Here is a 27,085-nt window from a genome sequence, read left to right as displayed (position 1 = left end):
GTCCAGTGAAATACACGCTCGCTCGCTTCACACGGAGGCCGGAGTTGGAAGCGACCGACCGTTGAGAAACGTTAAAGGTTTTCTGGCAGTGGGAAAGGGATTTTTTTCCCTTCCTCCCTCCCTGCCGAGGAAAAACAGTTCTAAAGAGAGAGTCACTTTGTAGTTGTAACTCCCATTCAAAGACTCCCAGCCCGAGAAGCCGCCGATCCCCGTGCCTCTTGCGCGTGGTCTGTGGGAGGCTGTCACTGGTCCTCACCGCCCTGCTCATGAGTTTGCCGAGGACCATCTTCCCCAGGAGGGAGGCCGGTAAGTACAGCCTCTTCATCTGTCTCTGGGGACTTGAAGGGGCCTGATCTTTTTTTGGACATCTTCCCGGAGGGGTGGGAGAGCAGTTTTCCTTACTTGGTGCAGCCTGTGTGTGACTGTGTGCACATGTGTGCTGTGAGTCTGTTTGTCCTTGTAGGGGCTGGCTGGGCTCTCACCCTCCACACACTTGCCAGAGGGTTGAAGTGCATATGGGGAGGTTGGGAGGTTGGGGAGGGATTTCCCTACCTAGTTGAACACACCTGGCTTCCTCTGTGGATGTTGCTGGTAAGAAGGAGCAGGGCCATCTGTCTTCAACGCTGGAGCTGTCAGGGTCAGCAGAGCAGAGGCAGAATTTAAGTGGGGTAGGACAGTGGAACAGATGCGGGCCTCCCAAGTCTGGACTCTGAGGGTCTAGGGTACCCTCACTGGAGGCCCTGCCTTCCTGTAGGTACTGTCTATGAGCTGATGGCATTTCTTATGACAGCCCCCTGGGTGTGCTCCGGAAACAGACACACACAGGCACCAGACAGCCAAGGTTGATCCCTCTGCCCAGCTGCGAAAGCCGGTGAAACTTGGGTTCCACTTTAACTTTGGCAAAGGAAACGTACACATGGTTTTCTTTAAACAAGGAGAGCGAGGCAAGTCAAGAGCACAGCCTGACTTTTCCAGCTCCAAGAAGATACGGACACAACTCTTGAGAGCTTTGGATTAGCGCCCACGAAAACCTCTGAGTTCAGAGGGAAGGCAGAAGGGCTGGCAGGCCACCACCCGACCTGAGCGGTGGTGTCTGTGGCTCCAAGAGGAGCTAGTTGGCTTCCTAATCTTGGAAAAGGTGTTCACGTTGCTATGGGTCAGTCTCCTCTTTTGCAATTCCTGCCTCATAGGGTAAGAGAGAAACAATGGCAGAGCTCAAGTCTGTGAATGCCTGGACACCACCGGTATAATGTGGTGACCATGTCAAGTCTCAGGAGTAGCTCTTCTAGGTGGTCCAGCAACCATCACAGACACCTGGGCTCTTGGGTGAACAGCAGTAGCGTTCTCCTCTGGAGCAGAGAGCAGGCTTCCATTCAAATAACTCTTCTTAGGAAAAGACGGTGGATGTGTCTTTTTCCCCTGGGGAATCCGTCCCAGCAAGTGCTGACCTAGTACTCAGCCAGTACTTGGTGCTGGGTAGAACCATCTTCTCAGCTTTTATCCACTCTCTGTCTCTGGCTGTATCTCCCTTGGTGAGGGTTTCCCTGGCAACAGACTGAGGCCGAGCTGTGAGAGTGGGGAGTTCCCTGCAGAGTGCTGCGGGCACGGCACTCATGAGGGTAAAGGACTCGGCAGAGCAGGCAGGAGAAGGGGGATAGAGTCTCAGCATGGGCTCTGGCTGGTGCAGCTGCTCCCAGAGAGCCTGGAACCCTTGCTGTTATCAGTCACTGCATGCCGGCTGCCCCTGAGGCTGGACCCCTGAGGCAAGGCAACTTGGGGGCTCAGGAAATGCTAGAAGAGTTGAGCTGGGGTCTGTCCCGAGCATCCTTTGCATGGCTGTGGGAAGGGATGTCTTAGTCGAGGGGTAAGGAGCATCTCTAAGTGACAGCTACTCGGTAAACCTGACTGAGTGCCTGCTCTCTTCTGAGTTTACTCGCGCAGAAGGTGTGAGCAATATGGCCACCTGGCCAGTTGAATTCTTGCAAAGCATCGTGATCTTGAATAGGTTCCTGTCCACAGAATCCCCGAGAACAGAATGGGTAGATAGGAGAAGGGCTAGAGATGACTCCAGGAACCATTCCGGCAGTACCATTCTCCGAGGGCAGATTACGGCTGATGTGACCAAGCTAGTTGCTCGGATCTGCTCAGTCACATGACTGCGGCTGTCTTACTTTCTCCCATTAGAAGATAGGCACCCAGACCCTTGTGGAAACCCTGAGAATGGAGCAGCTGCCAGCAGGGCGTCAGCCTGCAAGGCAAACACCAGCTCTGCCTAAGCCTAGCAGCAGAAGGGGCTGGGTCTGGAGAATTCTGCTATTCACTTTCCCTGCCCCAGGGAAGGAGTGAGGCCACATGAGACACTATGCATGTCTTCAATGGTTTAGAGCTTTATAATGTTCCTGGGGACAAGTGAGGATGTAGTGGGGTTTGTCTTGTTTCTCCTTCCCTGACCTCTTTATTTCCTGTTTATTTTTCTTTTCTTTTTTGTGGACACGACTTGTAGTGCTCATTTCATTGCATTTTAACCTACATTATTTAAAAATACTTATGCATTGGAAAGTTGTACTGGAGAAACCAGAAAAGAGTAGGTATGTTGAATTGAATTAATTGGCATATTAAATAATAAAGTATAAATTTGGACAAATGTTATTGACAATAAGCAGGAATAAACTGAATATAAATTATCATAAGAGAAAAGCATTGGACTTCAGGCTTTCTTACACATGCAAATTTTAATTGTTATTAACTTTGAAAACTAGTATAAAGCGCAATGGGTTTTATTGTGCGCTTTCATATGTATGTCATTAGGTCTTGTTCTAATTCATGCCCCTCGTTCAATTTACTTTTCAATACACAAAGAGTGAAATCACTTTCTTAAACACTTGGGATTCATTTGCCACACATTGTTCGCCCAGAGCATCCTGTGCTTCAGGCACTGTGCTGGGTGCTAGTGAGCTAACGGTACATATTAAATAAACAACAGACTCAAAGCATGAAGCTAAAGGCCTTCAAGAGGCACTCGTTGGGGAAGCCAACCTACTCTGCTGGGTCAGAATGGGCTTCTGTGAGGAAGTCTTATTTGAGTTGTTTTCCCCCAGGGTGTGTGGGTACCAGTCAGGGGCAGGTCCGTTGTGAGGGGGTTGTGCATTGTCAGGAGACAGTTTGCTTAAGATGATGAGGTGGGAGGGCCAAGAGTTTGAGACCAGCTTGTGCTATACTTATTAGTGTTGTGTACACCCTAATTCCAGTACTTGGGAGACTGAGGCAGGAGGATTGCTGTTTGAGGATAGCCTGGGCTACAAAGTGAGTTCAAGGTCGGCAAGGGCTAGATAGGGAGAACCCATCTGAGTAAACAGCATCATCATCACCACACGGGTCAGGACAGGGGTGGAAATGCAGGCTATAAGCAAAAGGGACCGAGGGAAGACAGTGGAACCACTGTACAGGAGGACAGTCTTGCTGGTGGGACAAGATTGTCCATGTTATCAGCCAACTGGTTTTGTCCCTGGTTCCAAGGGTGTGTATTATCAGGAGGCCTCCCTGTGCCCTCTGTAAGGTCAGTCTCTCTTCCTCCTCCAGAGTGCGTTCAACAGAAACAACTAGCCAGGGCCTCCCTGAGCAGGGCTTACCATACTCCCCCGCATGCCAGGGCAGGGTGCTTGTTTTCGTTTGACAAGGGAGCTGAATGCAGCGCTGGGGTTTTCAGCAAATGGCATGGGGTAGGACCAGGACTGAATCCTGGTTAGTGTGTCCCATGTATTGAAAGTCATGTATTGGTGTGCCACACTATTGCTGGAAAATAACATTCACACACAGGCGTGAGCATGTACACATACGCATGTGCACACACGTGAACACACGGGCATGCATGCACACACGTGAACACACACACATGCACGCACACACATGTGCACACACACACACACAGATTTTCCACGGTGCTTCCACTTGACATTAGGTCTGGATAGCTCCTTATTCCTAAAGGTACTAGGACCTCAACCTTGACGGACTGCCACAGTCTGTGCCCGGGGCTATTTTACTCTTTTCTGTATTGATGCTTCAGCTTGTTTTTCAATTTTGTGTTTTCCAAAACAGCTGGAGAAAGGGCTTCAAGCCCAGAGAGGCAGAAGACACGGCACTGCTTAGTCAGTGTTCTGTTGCTGTGAGGGGACACCATGGCCATGGCAACTCATACAAGAGAAAGCCTTTGACTGGGGGCTGGCTTATGGTTTTGGAGGTTTAGTCCATTAGCACCAGGGAGGGGAGCCTGGCGGTGTACAGGCAGGTGCCATAGCTGTAGCTCAGAGAGATATACTGGGCGTGGCATGGGCTTTTGGACCCTCAAATCCCATGGGTCACACTTCTGCCAACAAGTCCACACTTCCTAATCCTTTGAAATAGCGTTACTCCCCGGTGAGCAGATCTATGAGCCTAAGGGGCTGTTTTCATTCATGCCACCACACTGGCCACACCGGCATCCATCAGCTACATTTGATTTGGTCGTCTTTCCCTCTTTGTATCTGCCAATCTCTTAGTCTTCCTCTCCTTCCATGCTCCACCTTTTTGGTGTAATTGCATATGTATCAGGTATCACTAAACCCCAGAATGGATAGAACTACCTTAATATTTGCCAATTTACAGACGGTGAAATACACAAATCTTTAAACAAGATTTATTTATTTATTTTGATGTGCATTGGTGCTTTGCCTGCATGTATGTCCCAGTGAGGTGCCAGAACCCCTGGAACTGGAGCCACAGACAGTTGTGGGCTGTCATGTGGGTGCTGGGAATTGAACCCCAGTCCTCTGGAAGGTAGGTACCTTTTCTTAACTGCTGAGCCATCTCTCCATCCCTGAAACACATAAATCTTTAGCTAATATGTAGGGGACTTTGAGAAGTGCAGGTACTGGTGTGAGGCACACTATTAGGGAATACTGGACTGGAGATGCAGCTCAGTTGGGAGAGTGCCTCTCCAGCATGCACAAGGCTCTAGGTTCGATTCCCCATACCCCCTAAAGCAGGCATAGCGGAGCAGTCCTGTAATTCTGGCACTTGGGAGGTGGATGCAGAAAGATAAATCTACTGCCATCCTTGGATACATTGTGAATTTGAAGATAGATTGGGCTACATGAGACCCTAGCCACCCCCTAACCCCCCAAAAAAGTCACCACGCCAGAAAGTTCTTTTATGTAGTTTCAATTTGCTTGGTGTCCATATAACATGTCACTAAATTTAAAGGCTTATGCAAGTAAAGGGTAGCGTCTGCTTCAGCATCTCTTAGCTCCAGAGACAGAATCCTTATCTGTGATTGGCAGGCATGCCTCATGGTACAGAATCAGATTCTGTAGTATGGGGCAGCTCCAAGAGGAAGGTAACCCTCTGCTCAAAAGCTAAAGGGAAGTTATACAGAGACTGACCCAAGCTGTTACCAGCAGCAGGTGAGGGTTACAGCTTTTGGTCAGAGAGATCGTAGGAGGGGAGGAGCCAGCTGGGACAGGGAAGATGGAACAGGTGTATCATGGGAACAGAGCAGAGATGAAGAAAGACTAGGTAGAGGCTCTGTGCAGATCCAGGTCTTTCCTGGGCCTTCTGGGCAGGTGGCGTGTGTCCATCTGCCTCCCGGAGGCTGCCTCGTGATTCTCGATGCAGCCCAGCCTGGCCCTGGCCCCAGCCCTGGCAGCAAAGATCTGCTTTTACTGGAAAGGGTGCTCAGAGCAGCGGAGAGCGGGTTGCAGACAGTGTTGGGGGGACAAACTTTCAACTGTCTGGGTGATGTTGCAAGGGAGAGGGTCCAATTACAGAGCAGCGTTGTGGCTGCTGTACCCTGCCCATCCCTCCTCCCCTCTCTGGAGAGCAAATGGGGCATTGTAGTACCCTGAGGTTCTAGGGAAGCAAAGCTGGTATTTGAGCTGCCAGTATGTCAGGCAGCAAGACATTCTTTGGGCCTTATAATAACCCATGTGCAAAAGGGAATCTGGTACTCGGAAGAATGGTTGTGGTAGCTTATACAGCCAGTGAACAGCAGAGCTGAGGACACTGGCCGCCAGACTCCAGGGCCATCGCTCTGCTCCCTGCCCATTCTGCCTCCTGTTGCCAGGGTGTGAGCACATGAACCCAGTCTAATCCAAGTTTAGCTTCCTATTGGTCTATCTTGTGCCCGTGTCTATGGATCTGACCTCAGCATCCTTCCCTCCCGCTTCCCTGTCCTCCCTCCTCCTCTCTTTTCTTCCTCTTCTTGTTCCTTCATGTGACAGCTACTTAGCATGCACTTTGTGCCATCCCTGTGCTGGGTCCCAAGACTGCAGAGGGGGAAGATAGGAGCCACAGTCAGCCCCTGGCGTGGGAAGTCACAGTTATTGCATAAGGTAGACACACAGATGAGTCAGGCACAGAGTACATTGAGAGGATGGGAGAGAAGCCCTAAATTCAGCGATGTAATTGGCAGGCCATGTCAGGGAGGGCTTTCTGGTGGAGGTGACAGAGGCAAAACTCAAAAACCATACAACCCCCCTGGGAAGCAGTAACTGGCTGAGTCTCTCTGTCAAAGGGGGTGTGTTGTGCTGACCCTGGGAGGTGGAGGAAGCATGGCACATCTGTAGGAGACAAGTCTACGACCTTGGCAGGGATTTAACATTTTTACGTGTGGAGTCAGTCATACCAGGGCAATAACAAATGAGGAAAAGAAAGGATTTCTTCATCTTTAAAATGTTGATATGAAGCAGGAGGCAGCGTTCCTCAGATAGTTGTGTGGGCAGAGAGAGAGTGAGGGCAGTTACTGCCTGGCACAACTAAGCACAGTCCTTTTCAAATTCTATCTTTTCCAGTCTGAAATGACACCCCAGGACCCAAACCCCACCCCTTGGAACACCTCTGACACCCTTAAAAAGCCAGAAAAGATGAGGGGTTCAGCTACCAGGGTTCTGCTGGGTGGGGCTGTTTGCCTTCTCACCCTGAACGTCAGCCAGTGAGAACTGACTTTCCATTTTATTTTCCAGGTGGAGAGGCTGGCAGGGTGCTGGTGCTTAGTAAACCACCCCAGTCTTGTCCTTAAAATAGCACCACCCAGTCTGGGACCACTCCCTCCAGCTTTGTGTGTTAACCCTTTTCAAACCTGTCTAACAGATGGGGACAGTGGGCCAGGCAAAAGTCTCCAGCAGTTCAGCTTGGCAAAGCGTGCTTCTTCAGCTCGTGTTAAAAGGGCAGGCCCCTCCAGATGATGCCAGGTTCACATCTGGCTTCTGCATCCTGCTGGGACCTCCTGAGTGAAAGGGTGGGAACCACGGCACCTTCCAAAGACAACTAACCGAGAAGCTGCAGACACCAGGATTGGCCCTTCTCAGTATGTTCTGTGCCGTGGAAACTGACACCGTCACTTGGGTTCTGCGCCGCCAGGTGACTTCCTTTGTCCTGTAGCTCTGGAACAAGGGTTCATAACTAAATTCTGGTCCCTCGAGGGGAACAGGCTCCCTTGTTCTTCTGGTCCGAGGCCTTGAGGAACTAGGAGTGAAGTGTGTGTTTTGAAGTGCTGTTTAACCTGAGTCTAATCATGAGTTAGATGAAGGAAATGTCTCTAAGGGTTCTTTGTAAACTGTAAAGTACAAACAAATGTGGAAAGCCCGTTAGGAGGCATCGGTCGTTTATTTATTCGCCCGGTTATGTGTTGACTCATTCTGTAAATGTTTATGGAGCCCTTATGTGGGCCTGGCGTGCTTGGGGGACCCTGCGGTGAACAAAGCCGATGAGGTCCCTGTCCGGGGGATTGTGCCCTAGATGGGATAGGTTGATGACTCACAGGGACTCAAATGGGCTGATAGGACAACCCCCCAATGGTGGCAGGTCCCCCGAGGGGAGTAAACAAGGGTAACATAGTAGAGCGCATGAGGGGAAGTCACTGAGATTGAGTGCACACGACAGGCTGTGTTTCCGATGGAGCCAGCCTCAGAAGGAGTTAGAAGGGGAACTCTTGGGAGAGGGAGCAGCTGTGGCAACACGAGCTTGGCCTGTTTGAGAACCAGTTCAAAGGCCAAGGTGACTGTGGAATCCAGGGAGCAGGAGGTTCCCAGGGTAAGGAGTGAAGGCAAGAAGCACAGGGAACGCAGGTTTCCTTCCCATAGTTACACATTCCTGGGCCTGTTAGCATATGCATCCCCACCCCATATTCTCTCAATAGTAACTTGCACTTGGAGTTTCTGATTTCACACATGGGAGGCTGAACTCTCAGGACCCAGCCTCTGAGCTCAAAGCAAGGCAGAGCTCTCCCAGCTGCCTCTTCTTTGCTTCCTTTGGGGCAGCCACGCACGAGACCTGTGCACTGCGGGGCAGAGGGGGAGGGTCCTCTTCTTCAGAAGTCTTACCATCCTAGGTGTGATGGAGTTTCCAACTTGGGGTGTATATCGCATATGAGTCAGGGTCAGACAGGGTCCTGACTACACTTGGGAATGCGTTTACCTTATGAGAGCAAGAGAGAATGTATTATCTGAAAATAGAAGGGGAAAATATCTGGACTCAGGACAGATGATGGCGAGGATTTGGCTCTGATGCAAGGGGCACCCAGGATCCTTCTCAGGTCTGGGGTACCGATTCTTCAACCTTTCTGCCAGAGGGAAGCAGCCATAATAAATAACCTATTGGGATCCCATACTCTGTTTGGATACTTCAAGAGAGGCCATGAGTGCAGAAAGCAGGCAGTGCTGACCAACACCCCCATCCCCAGCACTTCAGAAATTCCTGCACCTTCCTCCAGACTTAGTCCCACAATAGGGGACTGTCCCCTTGCCTGCTGACAAAGGCGGCTTTATGTTCAGAATGGCCTCCCAGGGCGCCTCTTGTGACCACCCTGGTTGCCTAGCAGTGGCTGCACCTCCGCAGTCTTGCATGGAATGTCAAGGGCATCCTACAGTTTGTCCCCACACCCTTGTTAATGCTTGGGGACCTGGTCCATTTGGTAGAGTGTCAGAAAACATGCCAGAGAGGCCACATAAGGCTCAGCCCGTTGATCACAGAGGGTGTGCTTAAGAGAGGGAAGGGATATAGAAAGTTCTTTGGGGCAGATGTCAACCTGAGATTAGGCTGTCTGAAAGGACATGAGGGGAAAAGGTGTGCTGGTCACATGATAGGAAACACTCAGGAGGGCCATGCTACTTAAGACTAGTTTTCAATATGCTTTAGGGAAGTTAAGCCATTGGTCTTAAATGGAATATGCTCAGCATCGTGTGGCACGTCCAAGGCTCACACAGAGCTGGCCACTCCCTCTGGAGGGTGTAGCTGGGCCTGAGAATACCTACAGTCAGTTCATCTGTTAGGAAAAGTGTGACACAAAGGTGGGAGAGGGGGCTGGGCTGTGGAGTCAGGAATACCTTGTTTAGAGCCCCCATGTGGTAATCTGCTAGCTCTGACCTTGCAGAAAGTTTCTTGACCTTGTTGATCCAATGCTTAGCTCTGACTCAGGGTCACCAAGCACAGCACAGGGTGAGTAGGTGTGCACTGAATGTTTGACCGGTGACTTTGGGACATGGCTATGATAGCATTTGGGTTGCCAGCGGGATTCTGGAGTGATGTTTTTCCAGTGCTGGGGAGTCTAACTCAAAGGCTTGTGCTCGCTAGGCAAGTGCACGGTCACTGAGTTACCATTCCTTTTCGAAAGTTTGTGTTGAGATGGTCTTGCTTAGTTGCCTAGGCTGGCCTTGAACTTGTGATCCTCCTGCCTCAGCCTCCTGAGCAGTTGGCATCTCAGGTGCATGGTGATCAGGCTGGGCATTGCTGTGCAGTGGCATACACGGGACATTCCTGACTGGTGCCAAACCCTTGTCTGTAACCCTCTTGTCTTTCCAGCCCTACCGCTGCTGCCCGTGAATGTCAGGGACACTCAGGGACAGAGCAGGAGTCTCCCTATGCTCTGGAGAGGGCCTGCTGCCTGGGTGCTCCTGCCAACCCAGATGGTGGACTTTGTTCTGAGGTTCAGCTCTCAGCCCTGACTTCCTTCTGTTTGGGCCAAGCCTTTCACGTGGAGAAGTCAGATGGCCCTGGCTGGGAATGTTCACACAATTCTGCGCCAGGTTGGACTCCCTTACCCAGCGTCACCTGTCCAGAGCAGGTGGTGAAGGCAGCCTCTGACAGGGCGTGTCTTCCCTCTGAGCTGGGATGGTGACTTGGGGCTGGTCTCAGTGTGAGAGAGGAGCGAGCGTTCCCCACTCACCCCAACCCGAGCCTGGTACCCTGGCAGTGCAGGTCACTGGTACTTTGGTCAGTGAAATTGGAGAGAGAAGCAAAGGCGGTGACCTCCTGAAGGGCTGCACCAAGAGGGTCAGGTGAGTGACTGGCTTCCCAGTCAGTGTGTGGAGCCAGTGACCAATTCCTGTAGGAGGAAACCAACTCTTCTGAATGGGTAGCGAATTGGTTGCTAGGATGGAGGTTGTCAGGGAAGGCTCAGTGGAGAGAGCTGTTTGTACAGAAGTCCTGGTGTTACCATGTTGCATGATGGGGCTTTTCCAGTCATGGTGGGTGGTTGGATGCCCTGGTTGTGGGTTTGGGGTTTCTGGCCCCCAGTTTGGTCTTGTTCTCATTGCTGGGGTTTGAAAGCGGTTGGAAAATGGAAGGGAGGCAGAAAGGACTTGCGTACCTGAAGGATGCTTCCCTGTGGACCTGGTGGGGGGGGGCACCATGAGTGTGTATAGCTGATGGCTATATTGACGATGAGAAGAGAATCCGCTGTGCTTGTCGGTTCCTGCACTTCGCTTTTGACCAGTTCCTGCTCCTTTTCCTTCCCAGAGGTGCTAATCCCAGCCTCTAGCTCGTAGTGTGATTACTTCCTGTTGCTGGGGACCCAGGTGACGAACATGACAGTGAAGAGAAGCAGGTGCCCCGAAGTCACAGGGCAGCATCTCTCCTTCTGCTCTTAGTTACTGAGGGAAAATTGTCCCTTTCTGGCTGAGCTACCCGAAGATGACAGCTACATCCCAGGAGCCAGCTGAAGCCATATGGGGGCTTCCAGAAGCATCCTGGGGTCACTGCCTTTTAGTTTCCCTCCTTATTTGCTCAGATCCCTGGAAGAAGGTCATTAGACCTCTGTTTTCTGTGTTTTCAATTCTTTGGAGCCTTGCAGAGGCCCCTCCCTTGCCCAGGAGCTGCCAGATTGTCCTTGTACCATGCTAGAAGCCCCAGTTAGCCATTTATTCCTTAAAGGTGCTTACTGCCTTCTTAATGCCCTTCTTGGGCATTCTTCCCGTCCCAGACACTGTGCTGATCTTTTCGCGCATTGTCTATGAGCTCACATGGTGCGGCTCCACCTGAATGGTGGGGTTCACTCAGGACCTTAGCTGTAGCCTCTGACTCCAGGCTTCATGCATGATACAGCCCCCAAACCCACCTCAACAATCGCAAACTGTTATATAGCCAAAGAGTAAAAACATAACTGGACAACATCCCCTGGCAAGATGGCTCAGGGGTAACGGCACTTCTTACACAAGCCTGGTGACCTGAGTTCAATACCTGAAACCCCAGTGAAGGTAGGAGAGAACCCACCTCCACGACATTGTCTTCTAGTCTCCCCATGTACATGCTTTACTTACACACACACACAATACACACATACACACAAACTCTATTGGATCATAATTCCTTGGAAGTTTTTAATACTACTTGCAAACCATTCTAGAATTAGCTTCTGAAAACCCATACACAAAGAGCTGAGGCAGAATTATCTTAGGAGAAAGCAGGCCAAAAACCGAGGACCTGCCTTCTTGTCAGCTCTCTCCATCCCTGTCTTCTGTCCCTCAGGAGAAACCCAAGAACTAGGGGAGGTGGGACACACTTTGAATTGAATTTGTTCACAGCACAGAGCTCATATTCCTGAGGAACACCTTAAACCTCATTGCGTCCTTGCACCCCAGTCCTCTCCCCCACACCCCCAAACTCCACTGCCGCCAAGAGATCTGTCTGACCCAAGTGCCAAAGGGCAGTGCTGTCTCTGACCCCTCCCTCAGCTTCCAAGTCTCTGCTCGTGGGTCCTTGGATGAGTCAAAGAGTCACATGAGGCAGAGCACCCACGCTAGGAATAATGTCCATCTATGCCTGCGGTACCCAGCAGACTGCAAGGGCCCATGTCTTTATCCCATGCGACCCAAGTGCCTGAATCACAGCGAACCCTAGGAACTGACTGTTGTATGAATGAACACTAACAGTAATTGGAGACTGGAGAGATGCCACAGTGGGTAAAGGGCTTGTTACCCAAGCACAAGGACCCGAGTTCAGATCCCCAGTACTCATAAAAGTGGGCTCAGCATCTTGTGTCTATAAGTTTAGCACCGGGCAGGCAGAGCTAGGCAGATCCTGGGGCTTGCTGGCCAGCCAATCTATCCAATACAGCAAAATTCAGGTTTAGTGAGGGATCCTGTCTCAAAAAGTCAGGTAGCTAGCAATAGAAGCAAGACAGCCAATGTTGCCCTATTGCCTCCAAGGGTGTATGCACAGGTGAGTACATCCATGTATACTACTCTTGAGCATGTGCAGATAGCAAGATACACACGCGCGCGCGCGCACACACACACACACACACACTTTACCAGAAGAGGGAATTCTTTATGTCTGCATCGCCTATTGTACTGGCAATACATTTCTGTAGGCGAAATGGTCTTCATCTTAAAACACAGCTCACTGTTGATAGCCGCACATGCCCATACTTGGGGAGCAAAAATACAAACAGTGAAAACAAGCAAATGCCTCTGAAAGTCGCAGGTTTCTGTTTGGGAGGTGGCTTTGAATCATCCACAAACTCCAAGGTCTTCTTTGGGCTCTCTGCTGAAATTAGGACCCATCCGTGTCAGTCTTGTAATTAGACAAGGTTGCCTAGTGTGTCTGCCAGGAACACGAAGAGGTCCCTGCCCAAAAGAGCACGGAGCAGATGGGGTTGCTGAGCGCAGCTTGTGCGTGAGCGCAGAGCCTGGGGAGAGGAAGGCAGAGAGTCAGGAGCTGTGGTGCCGGCTACACACGTCGCTGGCGGAGACCACGGAAGCAGCTCCTAGGCTGCTAGTTCCCTGCATGGTGACCCAGATGTCGGGGCCCACGCAGAACAGGGATCTTCATGGGTCTTGCACCGTGGGGTCAGAAGTGCACCTGTAACGGACAGGTGCAGCTGCTAGGATGTGGCTGCCCTGCTCTGCCAGCCGGAGGTGGCCACCACCAATATGCGCTTTGGCATATTCACATGCGCTCCCCGCTGCTGGGAGGCCAGGGACTGACACCCCCTCTCTTCTGCTCATGGAATCTCTTACCTGGCCAGGCTAACCGTGAGTAATTCTAAGCCCCTTTCTCAATCTTGTTTCAGCACTGGAAAAAAGCTCAGTAGGGAACTTAGCCCTTAAAAGGTGACAGAAAAGGTTCTGTTAGAATCAGGATCCTTCCATGTCAGCCAGCGCTGGGAGACCCAAGGGCACATAGAGAGACTCAGGGATTTAACTCTAAGTGCACATCTCATAGGAAACTGGCTGGAAGCATCAAAGGAAGCACGCTGGGTGTGGTAGCTTACCTACCCTTGGGAAGCTGAGCCGAGGGATTCCCCGGAGCAAGCCAGTCTACTGCACCAGTCAAATAGGTGATCAGAGAAATGCTTTAGTGAGGGATTGAGGAAGGTGCCCACACCAACGTCTGAGCTTCCCATGCACAAGCACACACAGACATAGGCATTCACCCACATGTGAGCCCACACACAGGAACACACACACACATACACACACACACACACACACACACACACACACACACACACACACATACAACGCAGAAAGACTGATTTTGTGAAGGAGCGTACACACTTATTTACCCTACTCATTTTATGTGTAAAAGGGAATTTCTCACCTGCATTGATTTCCAATCTACTTGAGAGTTAGTGTTGGAAACCACAAGCCTGAAGCTTCCTGGGTGCTCGGGTTCGAAGCTCTGGTCTTATCCTTGAAGGGCAAATGCTTTACCATTGCGGCATCTCTCCTCCACAGTCATACACTTCATGAACTTTCTAGTGTTTTTCTTCATAGCACAGTAAGTGTACCATGTGATAAAGTTTTGTTTGAGTTACATAAGCTATTAATTCATAAACATTTACTTACCTGTGTACCTTATGTGTGATAATGGTGTGTTCATGATATAAAAACAATGTAAACTCAAACTTTGAATCAGATCATAAAAGTTTAAAAGGCAAGCCGTATTTAGGACCTCAATGGGACAGAGAAGGATGGGGGTGTGACCCTATATCCTGGAGTATGACATGACTTTCCTCTGGACACAGTGGCCATCTCCCTGCTGTCCACGATAAGGATTTCTGGCCCAGTTAGTCGTGAGTTCTCCTTCCTTTTTCTGTCCTTATGCTCACCTAACTGGGTGAGGAGTTTGCTGAGCTACTGCAAGGGTCAGAGGTAGGTGGTTGGCCCAGGCTCACATACCTGCCTTCCTCTTTTCTCATCCCTCATGGGTAGCTGTTGCCACTTCCAGTCAAACCCCACAAACTCAGGGATGGTCACAGTGGTTGCTGAAGGAGATGGGGGGGCTGCCACATTTCCTGCCCAGGTGATATCTGGGCAGCGGGCTTCCCCAGCACTGAAATAATTGTCAAAAGCAGAGAATGAAGTATGTCTGCATGTGTGTGTGTGCGTGTGTGTGTGTGTGAGAGAGAGAGAGAGACAGAGACAGAGAGACAGGGACAGAAAGAGAGACAGAGAGAGACACACAGAGAGACAGAGAGACAGAGATGGAGAGAGAGAGAGCGCGCATATGAGCTGTCAGCCTCTCTCTGTGCAAACGATAGCTCAAAGACTACTTAGAACACTTACTCATCTCATATGCCATCTTACAAAGTCAACCTTAACAGATGCCAAGAAATAAAAACCACATGCCAAGGCACCTCCCCGTGGCTACAAAACAGTTAAGCTGGAATTTTCTAATAAAAAAATTCAAGAAACCAAAAGACACAAAATTTTGACAATTAGGTGATTATAACCATGACACACCTGTAGAGAATGGAGTCGAAACTTCAATTACTGACTTTCTAAGAAAAGACAGTAAGAGGTCTGTGCTGTGGGTCGGCACCTGCCCAGGTTGAGTCCCTCTACAAAGTCAGAACAGATAAAAACAAAGTAACAACCAAAAGAACAGTAAGACAATGGATGTCCAAGATTCCTAGACTGTGGCTGAGGGGTTCAGAAGGAGACTTTTTAGCTTAAAGTAATAGTGACAAAGATGGCTGACATGGTGACAATGTCAACTAACACACTGCTGTATTTCAGAAACTGGAATACTTACTACGTCTTCAATTGAACGTATCCTATTCGGCTTAAATCCAACTATTTTTTTTTACTTTAGTAAATTTTCTAAACATTTGAAAATAGTCTTTAAAGAGTATTTATTAGTTCTTTGAGTCTTTCATATTTCGACCATGTTCACTTTCCATCCCCCAGTTCCTTCCAGCTCCATCCTTACCTTCCTCCCTACTTATGTTGAGTCCTTCCAGAGTAACAACGGACAAATATGCTTGCTGGAGTTTTTTCTAGATTCTTCTTAAGATGAATTACATGTTTTACTTGTGTCTCTTTCGTACTGCTTGCTCAAGGAGAATCCCTTGCCCTGCCTTTCCCTGTGCCCTTGAACTTGGGGTGGCACTGTGTGCCCCAGCCCTGAGTGTGCCTTGGTGATTTAGGACCACCTCCTAGGATGCCAAAAGTTTAACACCTGTGTGAGATATTCACAGTAGCCTCTTAGGTTATTTCCAGAGTCTAGAAGTGTCTTTTCGGATGTCTCTTAAGCTCAAAGGTCAGCTCATGTGGCTTCTAGTCAGTCTGCTGAATGACTAGACACTGGAGTCCTCCAGTCTGTGGTCCGAAGTGGGATGCTTTTCCTGTGTTGGCTCAGGTGTCAGTGGGAGGGGCCTCTGAGATGCTCTTCAGCTATTGGTCCACAATATGCAAAGTCCCTATACTGTGCCAAAGCCCCAGAGAGTGCAGTCAGGGATGTACATCCTCAGGGATGTAGTAGGGTAGAGGAAGAATAACAACAATAGACCATAATACAGCCTACTTGACTGGGTGGGGGGGAATGCTAAGGCCCAGAGATGCTGTCTTCCTAATCCTGTGTGTAATATATAGACACAGAGGGTCAGACTCAGCGGTGGGCCCCATGGATTCTATTAAAGATCTCCTTTGGGTAGGAGAAGGGACATTCACATCTTTCCTTCATTTCTTATCTCTGAATCACTTTTCAGTTCAAGACCAAAAAATACCCCCCCCCCCCCGGCTGGAATAGCCAGACTTCAAAACTGCCTTTGAAATAGGACACTGTGGGAAAATGCAGAAACTCCAAACACATTTATCAAAAAGTTCCTCTTTCGCCACATGGTGATTTAAAATCCTCTCCAATTCTCCAGTCAGCAAATGATGTTCCAGATCAAAATGTAAGGCTGTTTCTTTCTAGTGATGGCTTCGCCCAGCACACTGGCTGCATGCAGATGAGGAGGGGAAGGAAGAAAGGAAGGAAGGAAGAAAGGAAGGAAGGAAGGAAGGAAGGAAGGAGGGAGGCAGAGAACAGGCAAATGGGGGATGGGGAAGAAAGGAAGGAAAGAAGAGAGAGAGGAGGTGAGGGTCTTTAGAAGAGAGGGAAGGAAGATTTACAACCTTGCTCCAGAGCCTGTAGTCTAGAATTTTCTTCCGGGCCTCTAAGGGAAACAAATGCCCACTGGCTTGTTGTCCTGTGCTTCCCCTTGGCACAGCACTCCACGTAGAGGACAACTCAGATGTCCTGAGCAACTGTGAGGACAACAGTGCTCACCCCTCCTTTCCAGGCAATCTCCTGCCTGACAAGATGAGGTCATCCCCTGTCGCACCTTTGTTCTCTGGGAGGCCTGAAGTAGAGAGCCAATCCTCTTTGAGTGTTTGGGGGGACACTGGCCAGGTCTTGGGAGGGCAGGTTTCTAGTCCTTTGACCTTCTCTGGTCTGGAAAGGCAGGAGATCTCCTGAGGGGCACCATGTTGAAGTCCTTCTCTGTGTAGGAAACCTCAGGGCAGCCTCGTGCAGAACCTACTAGGGACAGAGGAAACCTGGTAAGGCCCTGGCAAGGAATCCTGGGGTTCGGGAGCGAATAAGAGAAAGGCTTGAACGTACAGAGAGAGTTGAGGAGAAGGTGGCACAGCTGGCCCCCGGCACAGCTGGCATTTGGTTTCATGAGAGAGCAATAGCTGGTTCCAATGTCCTGGGCACAATTACCAAGGCTAAGCAGAGTCACATGACTGCCGTGCTGTGTTTTCAATTATTCCCTCTCCTCCTCTGTCTCTTTTGGTGCCAGGCCTAGAGGGAAGTCCCCTTCCACAGAAGAGTGGCTCTCCATTTCAACCCCTGCAATCCTTTCCCTTTCGTGTCTTCTGGGCTGACAGGGCTCATGTGGAGAAGCCTTTGCTCGTAGATGGAGGATGAATGCCTTGCCCTTCCGCTTGCTCCCTCCCATCCCATGGTCCCTGTCCGCTCTCAGGAGAGAGCAGCAGCCTTAGAAATGGCCACGCCCTGTAGAAAAGCTTGCTTTTTACTGCTGCCAGTACTCAATGGACACGCTCTGAAAATATCCTCATGGTGCGAGCAGTTTTCAAGGACTCTGACCCTCATCTGACCTAAGTCCTTCATGCAGTCAGTGCCCCCAGCCAAAGAAGCCCACAGCTTTATACCTCATCCTCAAAGGACCACTTAGCATCTTTGATCTGGAAGATGCCTGGCAAGTGAATGGTCATGGCTGGGGATCTTGTAGATTAGGAAAGGACTTGGGGGAGAAAGGGAACGGGGTACATAATTCCAGGGTCTATGGAGGTTGTTGGATCAAGACTGCCAGAGCCAGCTGCTATGAGTGGGAACGGACAGGGATGAAGAAAAGCTTTGACTGGCGTTATTTTCCAGAGCTTAGATCTCTAGCAGCAGTCTGAAAGACTGTTAGTCCATGAAGATACACTTTTAAGTCCAAACCCGAACATGTTGATTCGTAAAGCAGAATAAATACCATAGCTCCGGGCATGGCTGCGTCCAGCTGCTGTGTGATAGCATCTAGGCTTGGTTCAGCTCACTTTCCCTCTGTCCTTCTGTTCCTTGTTCTTTTCTCCACTTCCTCTCCATCTGCATGACCTCTGAACCTTCCACGTCAACGTCACTCTCCAAACAGTGATGCTCAGCAACTTATTCTTAGATCTTCTCTGCCTGGTGTCAGAAAGTCCTAGGAGGGTTTTAAACACGAAACTGATTAGCTTTCAAACTTTCAAATGGCGAGTGTGCTAGTGACACACACACACACACACACACACACACACACACACACACCATATTCATAAAACACCCCACACACCACATATGCCACACACACATATACCATGCATGCCCCCTACTGAGGTTGGTCTGAAAGGAAGGAGGTTCGACCTAAGTTGCTATCCACAGTGATTCTGGCATGGAACTACCAGTTCTGGGAACTTGAAAGAACAGGGAGTTGAGACATGCTGGAGACGTCAGCCCAAGGGCACTGCGATGGTTTGGATTTGAAAGGAGATATCTGGAAAAGAAACAACCAGCAGGAGAACTCAAAGACCGCCAACAGACACTGAGCAATCCTCTCGAGACAAAGCAAGTTTCAGCGGAGCGGTTTGTAGCCTCTGGACTTTGTGACTGAGGCTCTGGACACATTCAACATGCAGAACTGATACAGAAGTTTCCATGGCTTTAGGGGAAGGAAGCAAACCCCAGCGCCGGATCTGGAAGCAGTGGTGAGTTAAGGAGAGAGAGAGAGAACAGAGCACAGAGTGTTTATTCAAGGGTGCCAGGATGGGGTGACAGGAGCCAGATTTATTTTGTCCTTCAAGATAGGGTCTTGTCTATGCCAGGATGGCCTTGAACTCCTGATCCTCCTGCTTCTACCTCCGGGATGCTGGGATTACAGGCACCACTGTGCCTAGTCTACCACATGATTTAAGGAAAGAAGAGGGTTGCGCGTGTTCACACGCTGGTCGTTGAGACCCCATGCAGCTGAGACACTAGGTGAAGGCAAGAAGGTAGCAATGGGGGCCATGAGGAGACAGCTCGGAGGTGCAGGCTCCAGCCATACTGCATAGCCATGCTGCATAGTTCACTGCCCCATGCTTTGACCATCTTTCTGTAACACGAGGGCAGTACTAGAGCCCACAAGCCCTTTTCTGAGGACCACATGGTAAAGCGGTTAAACACTGCCTGGTACACTGAGGTGACATTCTGAAGTAGTCGTCCCTGAGTAAGTGATGTATGTCATATGGAAACAGCATGTTCACTGGCCAGTGCCGGAAGCCAGCTAGTGGCCATAAAGGTTTCCTTGAACCAGTCTGCCCATGAGTGTGGCCAGCAGGGCTCAAAGGCCTGCAACCCAGCTCCCTTGTCACTGCATGCTTGCTCCACTCTGGCTGGAATCCGCGTGAGCTAGAAGGACGGAGAACACGGAGCTTTGGGATATTGCAAGGGTTGCCTTATGAAATGGCTAATGCCGAGTTACATTCTTTTCTGTAATATTTATCTTTTTATTTAGTATGTGCATATGCATGATTACAAACAGATACACCATACTACATGTGTGGCGTTTAAAGGTCAGGGGACAGCTTGGAAGAGTCAGTCTTCTTCTGTGTGGGTTCCAGCGGTGAGAGCGAGGTCCTCAGGCCTGGTGGCAAGCATCTTCATTTGCTGAGACACCTCTTCTTGTTGGCCCAAGAGCCAATGGTGCTTTTTTGCTTGCTTTGTTTGTTTGTTTTTTAACATTTAGTGTGTGTGTGTGTGTGTGTGTGTGTGTGTGTACTCTATTGCCATGGCACATGTGTGGAGGTCAGAGAACAACTGTAGAGGTTGTTTCTCTCCTTCTATCATGTGGGCCCTGGGTATCAAACTCAGGTTTTCATGCTTGGTGGCAAGTGCCCTTACTCACTCTTGTCATCTTCTGAGTTAATTTCTTTTCTTTCTTTTTTTCTTTTTTTGCTTTTTCGAGACAGGGTTTCTCTAACTTTGGAGCCTGCCCTGGAACTAGCTCTTGTAGATCAGGCTGGCTTTGAACTCACAGAGATCCACTGGGATCTGCCTCTTCTGAGCTAATTTCCACTAAAACATCCAGCGCAGTGCCTGATGCACAGACAGCTGCCAAGTAGTTGCAGCACAAATTCTAGTTGGTCTTAATGAATCAAAACCCAGAGTCAGACATAGGGCTTAAAGCTGAATCAGAGAAGCAGGACGGTAAGTCACCAGAGAGACCTTTTACCTCTACCAATGCCCAGACTGAAGGGACGATCCTCAGACTGCCTAAACTACGCTGTGGCTGTGTCCCCACCAAACGTGACTCCACACTCCAGTGAGTTCCTGTCTCTTCCCCTTTGTATTCCTCTCTCTGCCCGGCCATATTGTTCCTGTCTCCCCCTCCCTAGTGCTGGGATTAAAGGCATGAGCACCACCACCTGGATCTGTTTCTGGGTCAATTTTGTGTAGATCTGTCTGCCTCCAACTCCGAGTCTTGGGATTAAAGGTGTGTACCACCACTCCCTGGCCTCTAGTGGCTTAGCTTTGCACTCTGATCTTCAGACAAGCTCTATCCATTCAAATACAAATATAATATCACTGCAAATAGTTATCCATCTAATTATTAATACAGAAAACAATGTGGGCTGAGGCTGATTCAGTCAGGAAAGGCCCTGAATTTAGATCTCTGTCACCCAGGTTAAAATATGGGTGCAGTAGTGTTCACCTGTAATCGAGTGTCGTGAAGACAGGTGTAACAGGACACTGGGGTTCACTGGCTAGGGAGCCTAGCCAAGTAGGTGAGCTCTGGGTTCAGTGGGAGAGCCCATCATGAAAAACAGGTGGAGAACGATAGAAGAAGACATGAGAAGATATTGATCTCTGGTGTGTGTGTGTGCGTGCATGTGTGCACACACATGTGTGTGTAAGCCAAGGATTTCAGACAGCATCCTAAGAAGGCATTCTCTCTTGGGGCACACGTAAAGACTTCTCTGTGGTGAAGCTTTGGAAGCTCTGCGCATCTCCTGATTCCATCCTGCATGTGCACAAACACCGGGATGGGTTGCCAAGAGCATCCCACAGTTTGTTGTTCTGGCAACAGGCTTTATTTTGTGGCTTGGACCCGAGTCAGAACTTGTCTGGCTACAGCATTAGGCCACTCTGCCACCTATCTCATGGACACCGAATTCAAGGGAGCTGCCTCTTGGCAATTCTGTGCCAGTCTGTGGGCCTGGTAGGGGAACCAGTCTCGGGTTAGGAGGCTGGGAGAATGAACCAGCGGGGACGGCTGACCGAGTAGGAACCCAGAGCCCTATGTGTCACATTGGTCAGGGTGTAACCTTGGGCCTGAGGGAGGGCACATGTGCTTTCAGGAACCAGCTGTGCAGTGAACCTTCTGCACTCACCCCAGCCGCAGGGAACTGGCCTTTAGAAGACCCCAGTCTTCAGATCTTCCCCTGGTTGTTATAGAAATGAATACTTTATATTGGTATGGATTTCAGTTTGTTGATAAAAATTTAAGGTATTATGTTTATGCAGCTTATTTAAAAATGTAATGTATAATTAGGAAATACAGATTAATAGATAGTCATCTATAATAATCAAACTTTTAGTTAGTCATGTTAGGTTTTCTAGATATACAGAGATATACTTCAGTTAAATAGATATCTTCAACACTCCAAAGACCTACAGAATATGACATTTAAAATGTTTTAAAAACTTAGACTTTTCTTGACAGTGAGACATGTCTGCTTCTGGCAGCACCAATTACTTCAGAGAGGTTATGGGCATCAAATAAACTCATTATGGAATTTGCCTTCAGTGTGACACGGCTAGCCATTTGGGCAAGAAAATGCTCTTGCCTGGACTGTTTGATTAGGTATGCTCTATGGACTGGACATGCAGAACCCACAGAGAAGTAACTACTAAACTTGCCAAAAGATGGGATGGTCCTTCAGGGTTCCTGCTCCACAGAAGAAACTGCCAGACATTCTTCAGGACACAGAAGAAAGCAACGGATGAACTTTGCCAGTACAAGGCAGAACAGACCTTCAAATTTCCTGCTTCACTGAAAAGTCTGCCAGATACTCTAAGCCTGTAGGCTGAAGATGGATGCCCCAATGTTGCAAAAGAAGTTGGGTGACTGTACGGGCAGTGAGATGTCTCTGTCAATTCTAGAGTTTTGGAAGTTGCTTGCAATGCATTTACTGTTTGCTTAGGTAATATTATATCCTTCTGGAGTCTTTGATGGAGTTGAAGGCAGTTATATTACAGTTTTCCTTAGCTGTAATAAAAGATAATTTTGATATAAAACCTTAGACACTCAAAGATAGGGTAGGTGATCGTGTATTTTCTTTATTTTTGCCTAATACAAATGACTAAATATTCTAACTATAAATCTTGCTTGAAAACTGTTTTGTTATATGTAATTTTACTATGTTAAAGTTAAAAACCTTCCTTTTGAATTAGATAGAAAAGGAAGGGATGATGTGGGATGTCCTTCTGTATATGTGTTGCTTTTATTGGTTGACAAATAAAGCTGTTTCAGCCAATGGTCAGGAAAAAAAATGTAGCTAGGTGGGAAATCCAAACAAAGATGCCGAGAGAAGGAAGATGAAGTAGAGGAGACACCATGTAGCCGCCAAAAGAGTAACATGCCGGAGCATCACCCAGAAGCCACAGCCTGGTGACAATACATAGATTAATAGAAATGGGTTGATTTAATTGTGAGAGCTAGTCAGTATTATGCCTGAGCTATTGACCAAACTATTGTAATTAATATTAAGCCTCGGAGTGTTATTTCATAAGTGGCTTTGGGGATTGTGAATGGTAAAGAAACTGGCGAGGGGAGGATTCAGAGGGACAAGAAAAACGTTCAACTAACTACACCTGGTATTGGAATAACACCAGTGGTCACAGGCTGAGTCCTGGGCTCTCGGGTTCCTTTGAAGACACTGCGAGAGATACCAAGGAGTCCATCCTCCTTGACCTTCTCCTTGCTTTGCTCTACAGACTAGAGTTTCATTTGAAGATTAGCTTCCACGTTTGAAAGCCTTGCAAAGCCATGGTCCCGGGGAACAATTTAATTCCCAAGCCTTTTCCCAAACCTGATTCTTAGATCTTTTGCTAGCATCTTGGATTTAAATTTCTCTTCCTCTGTTCCTCAGTTTCCCTGTCTGTAGGATGAAGGTTTGGATAAAGAGTTTAGGTTTGGTCTCTGTGAGCCTGGGACATGGCTCCATTAGATAACGCTGCAGACTGGCTGGGTCCAGGGACTCCTCGGCTCTGCTTCACCGGCACCCGCACGGCTTAGTTCCAGGACTTGAGCCAGCAGCACGTCACAGGACTTCTTCCCATTTCTTCTTTCCTCCAGGGACTCATGCAGGGGCGGCTAAGTCCAGTTCTGCTGCCACTCACCGGCCAAGGCCCGGAGAACAGGAGAGGAAGAAGCGTGGCCTCGCTTCCACTCTAAGGATGGAGCCCCACGGCCACTCCGGAAAGAGCCGGAAATCCACAAAATTTCGCTCCATTTCCCGTTCTCTGATCCTCTGCAATGCCAAGACCAGTGATGACAGCTCCAGCCCTGAGGAGAAGTACCCTGACCCTTTTGAGACTTCACTGTGCCAGGGCAAGGAGTTCCTTCACTCCTCCGTGCAGCTGGCAGACACATCGGAGGCCGGGCTCGGCAACATTCCAGATCTGGCGCTGGCATCAGAGGCTTCACAACTCCAAACAGCTGGGAGTGATCGCGGCAAACACTGCAGGAAGATGTTCTTCATGAAGGTATGGCCACAATCTGTATCTCCGGCAGGGCCCATAGTTGTTGTCTGATACCATAAGTGATCATAATCTTTGAATCCATTTACGCAAAAGTTAGAAAATCAAGGAGTTCTCGTTTTGGACAGCAACAAGGGAAATGTTGAAGCAGGACCTTTTAGAGCTCAGAGCAGTAGACTTGCTGGTGAATCAGGTACAGCCAATACTCTTCTCTGAGATAGTTGGTGAGAGGTGGTGTCAGTTGGAGATGGACTGAGGCCTGGACAAAGTGTAAGCAGGTCAAAATATAGCTACCCTTCATCATCTCTGAGGATGAAGGGTACCAGGTTACCAGGACACAGGAGAGGCCTCGGGAAAGCAGCTAAGAAGCATGGGATGGAAAGGGAGCTTCCCCAACACAGCTGTGAGTACTTTCCAAGTCCCTTCAGTCAATTCCAATGTTAAGAGTTTGGGGCTTGAGAATGTTATCCCAGTTAGATGGCTGTCCTCGTGTGATAGAAATTGTGGGGTATGGGGCACCCAGGCTAAAGATGTGCTGCGATTGTTCGCTAAGAAGTGCCATGAATTTGCTTTTGTGCCATCTATGGGAGGAGGGACTTCTCAAGGGTCCAAAGAATTCTGGACCTGGAGTCAGCACTGCCCATGCAAGATGGGCAGAACCCAAGGGGTTTCTCTCATAGTCTATTGCCAGGACCCTGAGGCAGTCATGTGATCCAGCAGCAGATAAAGTAGGCATTCTGCTGCCTTGGCGAAGTCTGGTACTTTTGTACATACTGACCACCAGGAGGAAGCTCACTCCTGAGTACTTTTCCAATATGTAGCATCAGGCCACACTATGGAGCAGATGGAGGCGGTTGTCTTAGCAACGTCTAGACACAAGCAGCATCCTTAAGGTCTTGCCTAGAGCAGGCTGAACCATCATGTTTGGGGTAACTCCCACTGATGAGCCTTGAGCTCATCTTATGGAGTAGAAGATAAAGCCAGCATCTTGATGGGCTTTGGGTAAAAGCTGACCAGGCTGTCAGCATGCCAGGAATGGGGAGAGATTTACTCACCTTGAGGGTTTGTTTAGAGACAGGGTTTCATACATCCCAGGCTGGCCTTGGATTTTCTGTATCACTGAGGAAGAACATGAAGTTCTCTTTCCCCTGTCACTGCCTCTCCTGTGATAGGTGCTACCACACAGCAGTGCTGGGGGTCAAATCCAGAGGTTCTCACGAAAGCCTTTACTGGCCGAGTTACATCTCCAGTCTGAGAGTCGAGTTTATTAATCACAGCGTGAGAGCTACGGTAGGCGAGATTCCAAAATCATCTGGAGATCTCTGTAGCTCCCAGGGTGGACTTTCCTGTTTAATCACAAGGCATTTTCTTAGTACCTACTATGTGCTGGGCACTGTGGGGATCCAAATCCTGTCCATAGAGAGAGCCTGCTTAGAGGGTAAGCAATACCCCAAGAGGCCTGTGGGACAGCAGACGGAGCTGAGAAATAAGGAGCATGTGTCAAGGGGTGCTGGCTCTCCTTCCTCCACGCAGTATTGACTGAGTATCTACCCGGAGCAGGCACTGTGTGATGAATTGTCGTTGTGTGGCTTGCATCTGGCCAAGGGATGAAGATGTCAAACCTTAATGCATAATGCAACATTTGGTAGAGGGGCCACGAAGAAACCCTTGAGCCGGGTGTGCGGTGTGGTGATGAGGTGCTGTTTGTGAGCTGCGATCACAAAACTTTCTCTACCAACCAGACTCTCGATCAAGAATCTCAACAGCATCGAGGAGCGAGTCACGTGACCATTCCATCTAGAGCCTCCCAGGGGCAGCACATGCAGCAAAGGGAAAGAAAATAATATCCTAGGAGTATTCAGGGGGCTGATTCAAGAGGATGGCCGCAGGGTCAGGACAAGCCTGGGCTACATAGTAACGTTCGATTCAGCCTGGAATATGCAACAATTTGCCTAAGGGGGAAGAGAAAAGTAAGTAAGAAGGAAAGTATGTTGTGAGCATCCAGAAGTCTAGAACAGGACAGGCAGAGAGTAAAGGGGAGAACAACGGGACAGGAAGCCAAGGTAGCGGCCAAGGTCCTAAGTAGGGCTGTGGCAAAGCTTTGGAGCTTTATTATAAGGATGGGAGGCACGGAAGGGACAAGATGAGGTTGTTTTAACAGGAGCACTGAGGGGCCTGGCAAACGGTGATGAGGGGCCTTCTCAGGAGGCCAGCAATGATGTGGGGTACACTGAGAAGAGTCAGGGCAGGGACGGACTCCCGTGGGCCAGGTAAAGCTGAAGGGCTTGTTGATGGGGGACGCAAAGTGTGACACCATGAGAGGGGTCCCTTCCAGCTGCACATCTGGCCAGAGCAGCAGCTCAGAGAAGGGTGTGTATGGGAGCGAGACAGCAGGAGAGAGAGGAAGAGGAGGGGCTGGAGTAAGATCAGGAAAAGCAGATTGGTTCCCTGAATGAGGGACCATTTTTTGTTCTTTTTAAGCAGAAGATGCTAGAAAGGATTCCATGTAGAGAAAACTGCTTAAGCAAAGAGATAGAGGAGAGGGTGCTTGAGAGCTTGGGTCTTGTCCACTAGGCACACATGGGCATGTCCAAAGCTCCACTGATGTACCTGTCCAGGCCGAGGTATCTGCAAAAGGGAGGAAAATGGGAAGAAACCAAAAATCCTAGCAACAAAAAACCTTTTCACTTATCCTTGCTCATCTTTGAGCTGTGTTCACCACTCTTATCTCCTCGTCCTTCATCTCCCAAGACCCTAGGAGGGAGGCAGCCATAGCCTTATCCCTAACAGCATGAGGTCGGGGTGTGGGCTCACTGCTCTGATTGTCTGGGTTGGAATCGATCTTGCCCACATACTATGTGTCTGATCCTGGGCAATTCATGTTTCTTCCTTGCCCCTCAATTTCCTCCTCTTAGAAACTGAGAATACTAGTGGATAGAAAATGCCTTAGATGGGATTTGAGAAGTCAAGACTAGAGAGAATGTTCTTCCGTGCTGATTCTGTGGCTGTAGCAACTGCTCGATAGATACCATCATTCCTCTTTTCAGGGGTGAAAACTTGGTTTCTGGGTAAATGAGTAATTAATAAATTCAGTAACATTTACAAGAGTTGTGGCTTTAACGGTGCTATAGGCTAGTGGGGCCAACCAGACCATTGCAGTTCCCACTGTGGTCAGGGCAGACGTAAATTTGGAGAGGGGATATTCTAGTGGAGATAACAATGGGAGGCCAGGTGAGTAGGGTGGAAGTTTGGACCATGAGGAGTGTGGATTGACAGGAAT

At 49.2% G+C, this 27,085-nt stretch overlaps 1 protein-coding gene across 3 annotated transcripts in view; it reads left to right on the top strand.

Moving 5' to 3' along the window:
* The first annotated feature begins 174 nt into the window (after positions 1-174).
* Positions 175-27,085, top strand: part of Il16 (interleukin 16) — an 80,214-nt gene continuing 53,303 nt past the window's right edge. Inside the window, exons 1-2 of one of the 3 annotated variants that reach the window (XM_075953038.1) lie at positions 175-306; positions 23,402-23,811. In XM_075953038.1, coding sequence (XP_075809153.1) covers positions 267-306; positions 23,402-23,811 — 450 coding nt within the window. In that variant the 5' untranslated portion in view covers positions 175-266. Of the gene's footprint in view, positions 307-10,145; positions 10,308-12,721; positions 13,284-23,401; positions 23,812-27,085 lie in introns of those variants that run through there. The other 2 variants (XM_075953039.1, XM_075953037.1) reach the window with 2 other exon arrangements.

This window comes from Microtus pennsylvanicus, chromosome 18 (genome assembly GCF_037038515.1).
Source record: "Microtus pennsylvanicus isolate mMicPen1 chromosome 18, mMicPen1.hap1, whole genome shotgun sequence".
In the NCBI taxonomy this organism is placed as follows: domain Eukaryota; kingdom Metazoa; phylum Chordata; class Mammalia; order Rodentia; family Cricetidae; genus Microtus; species Microtus pennsylvanicus.
The sequence above is the reverse complement of the archived record's forward strand: the minus strand, read 5'-3'. Positions and strand labels throughout refer to the sequence as shown.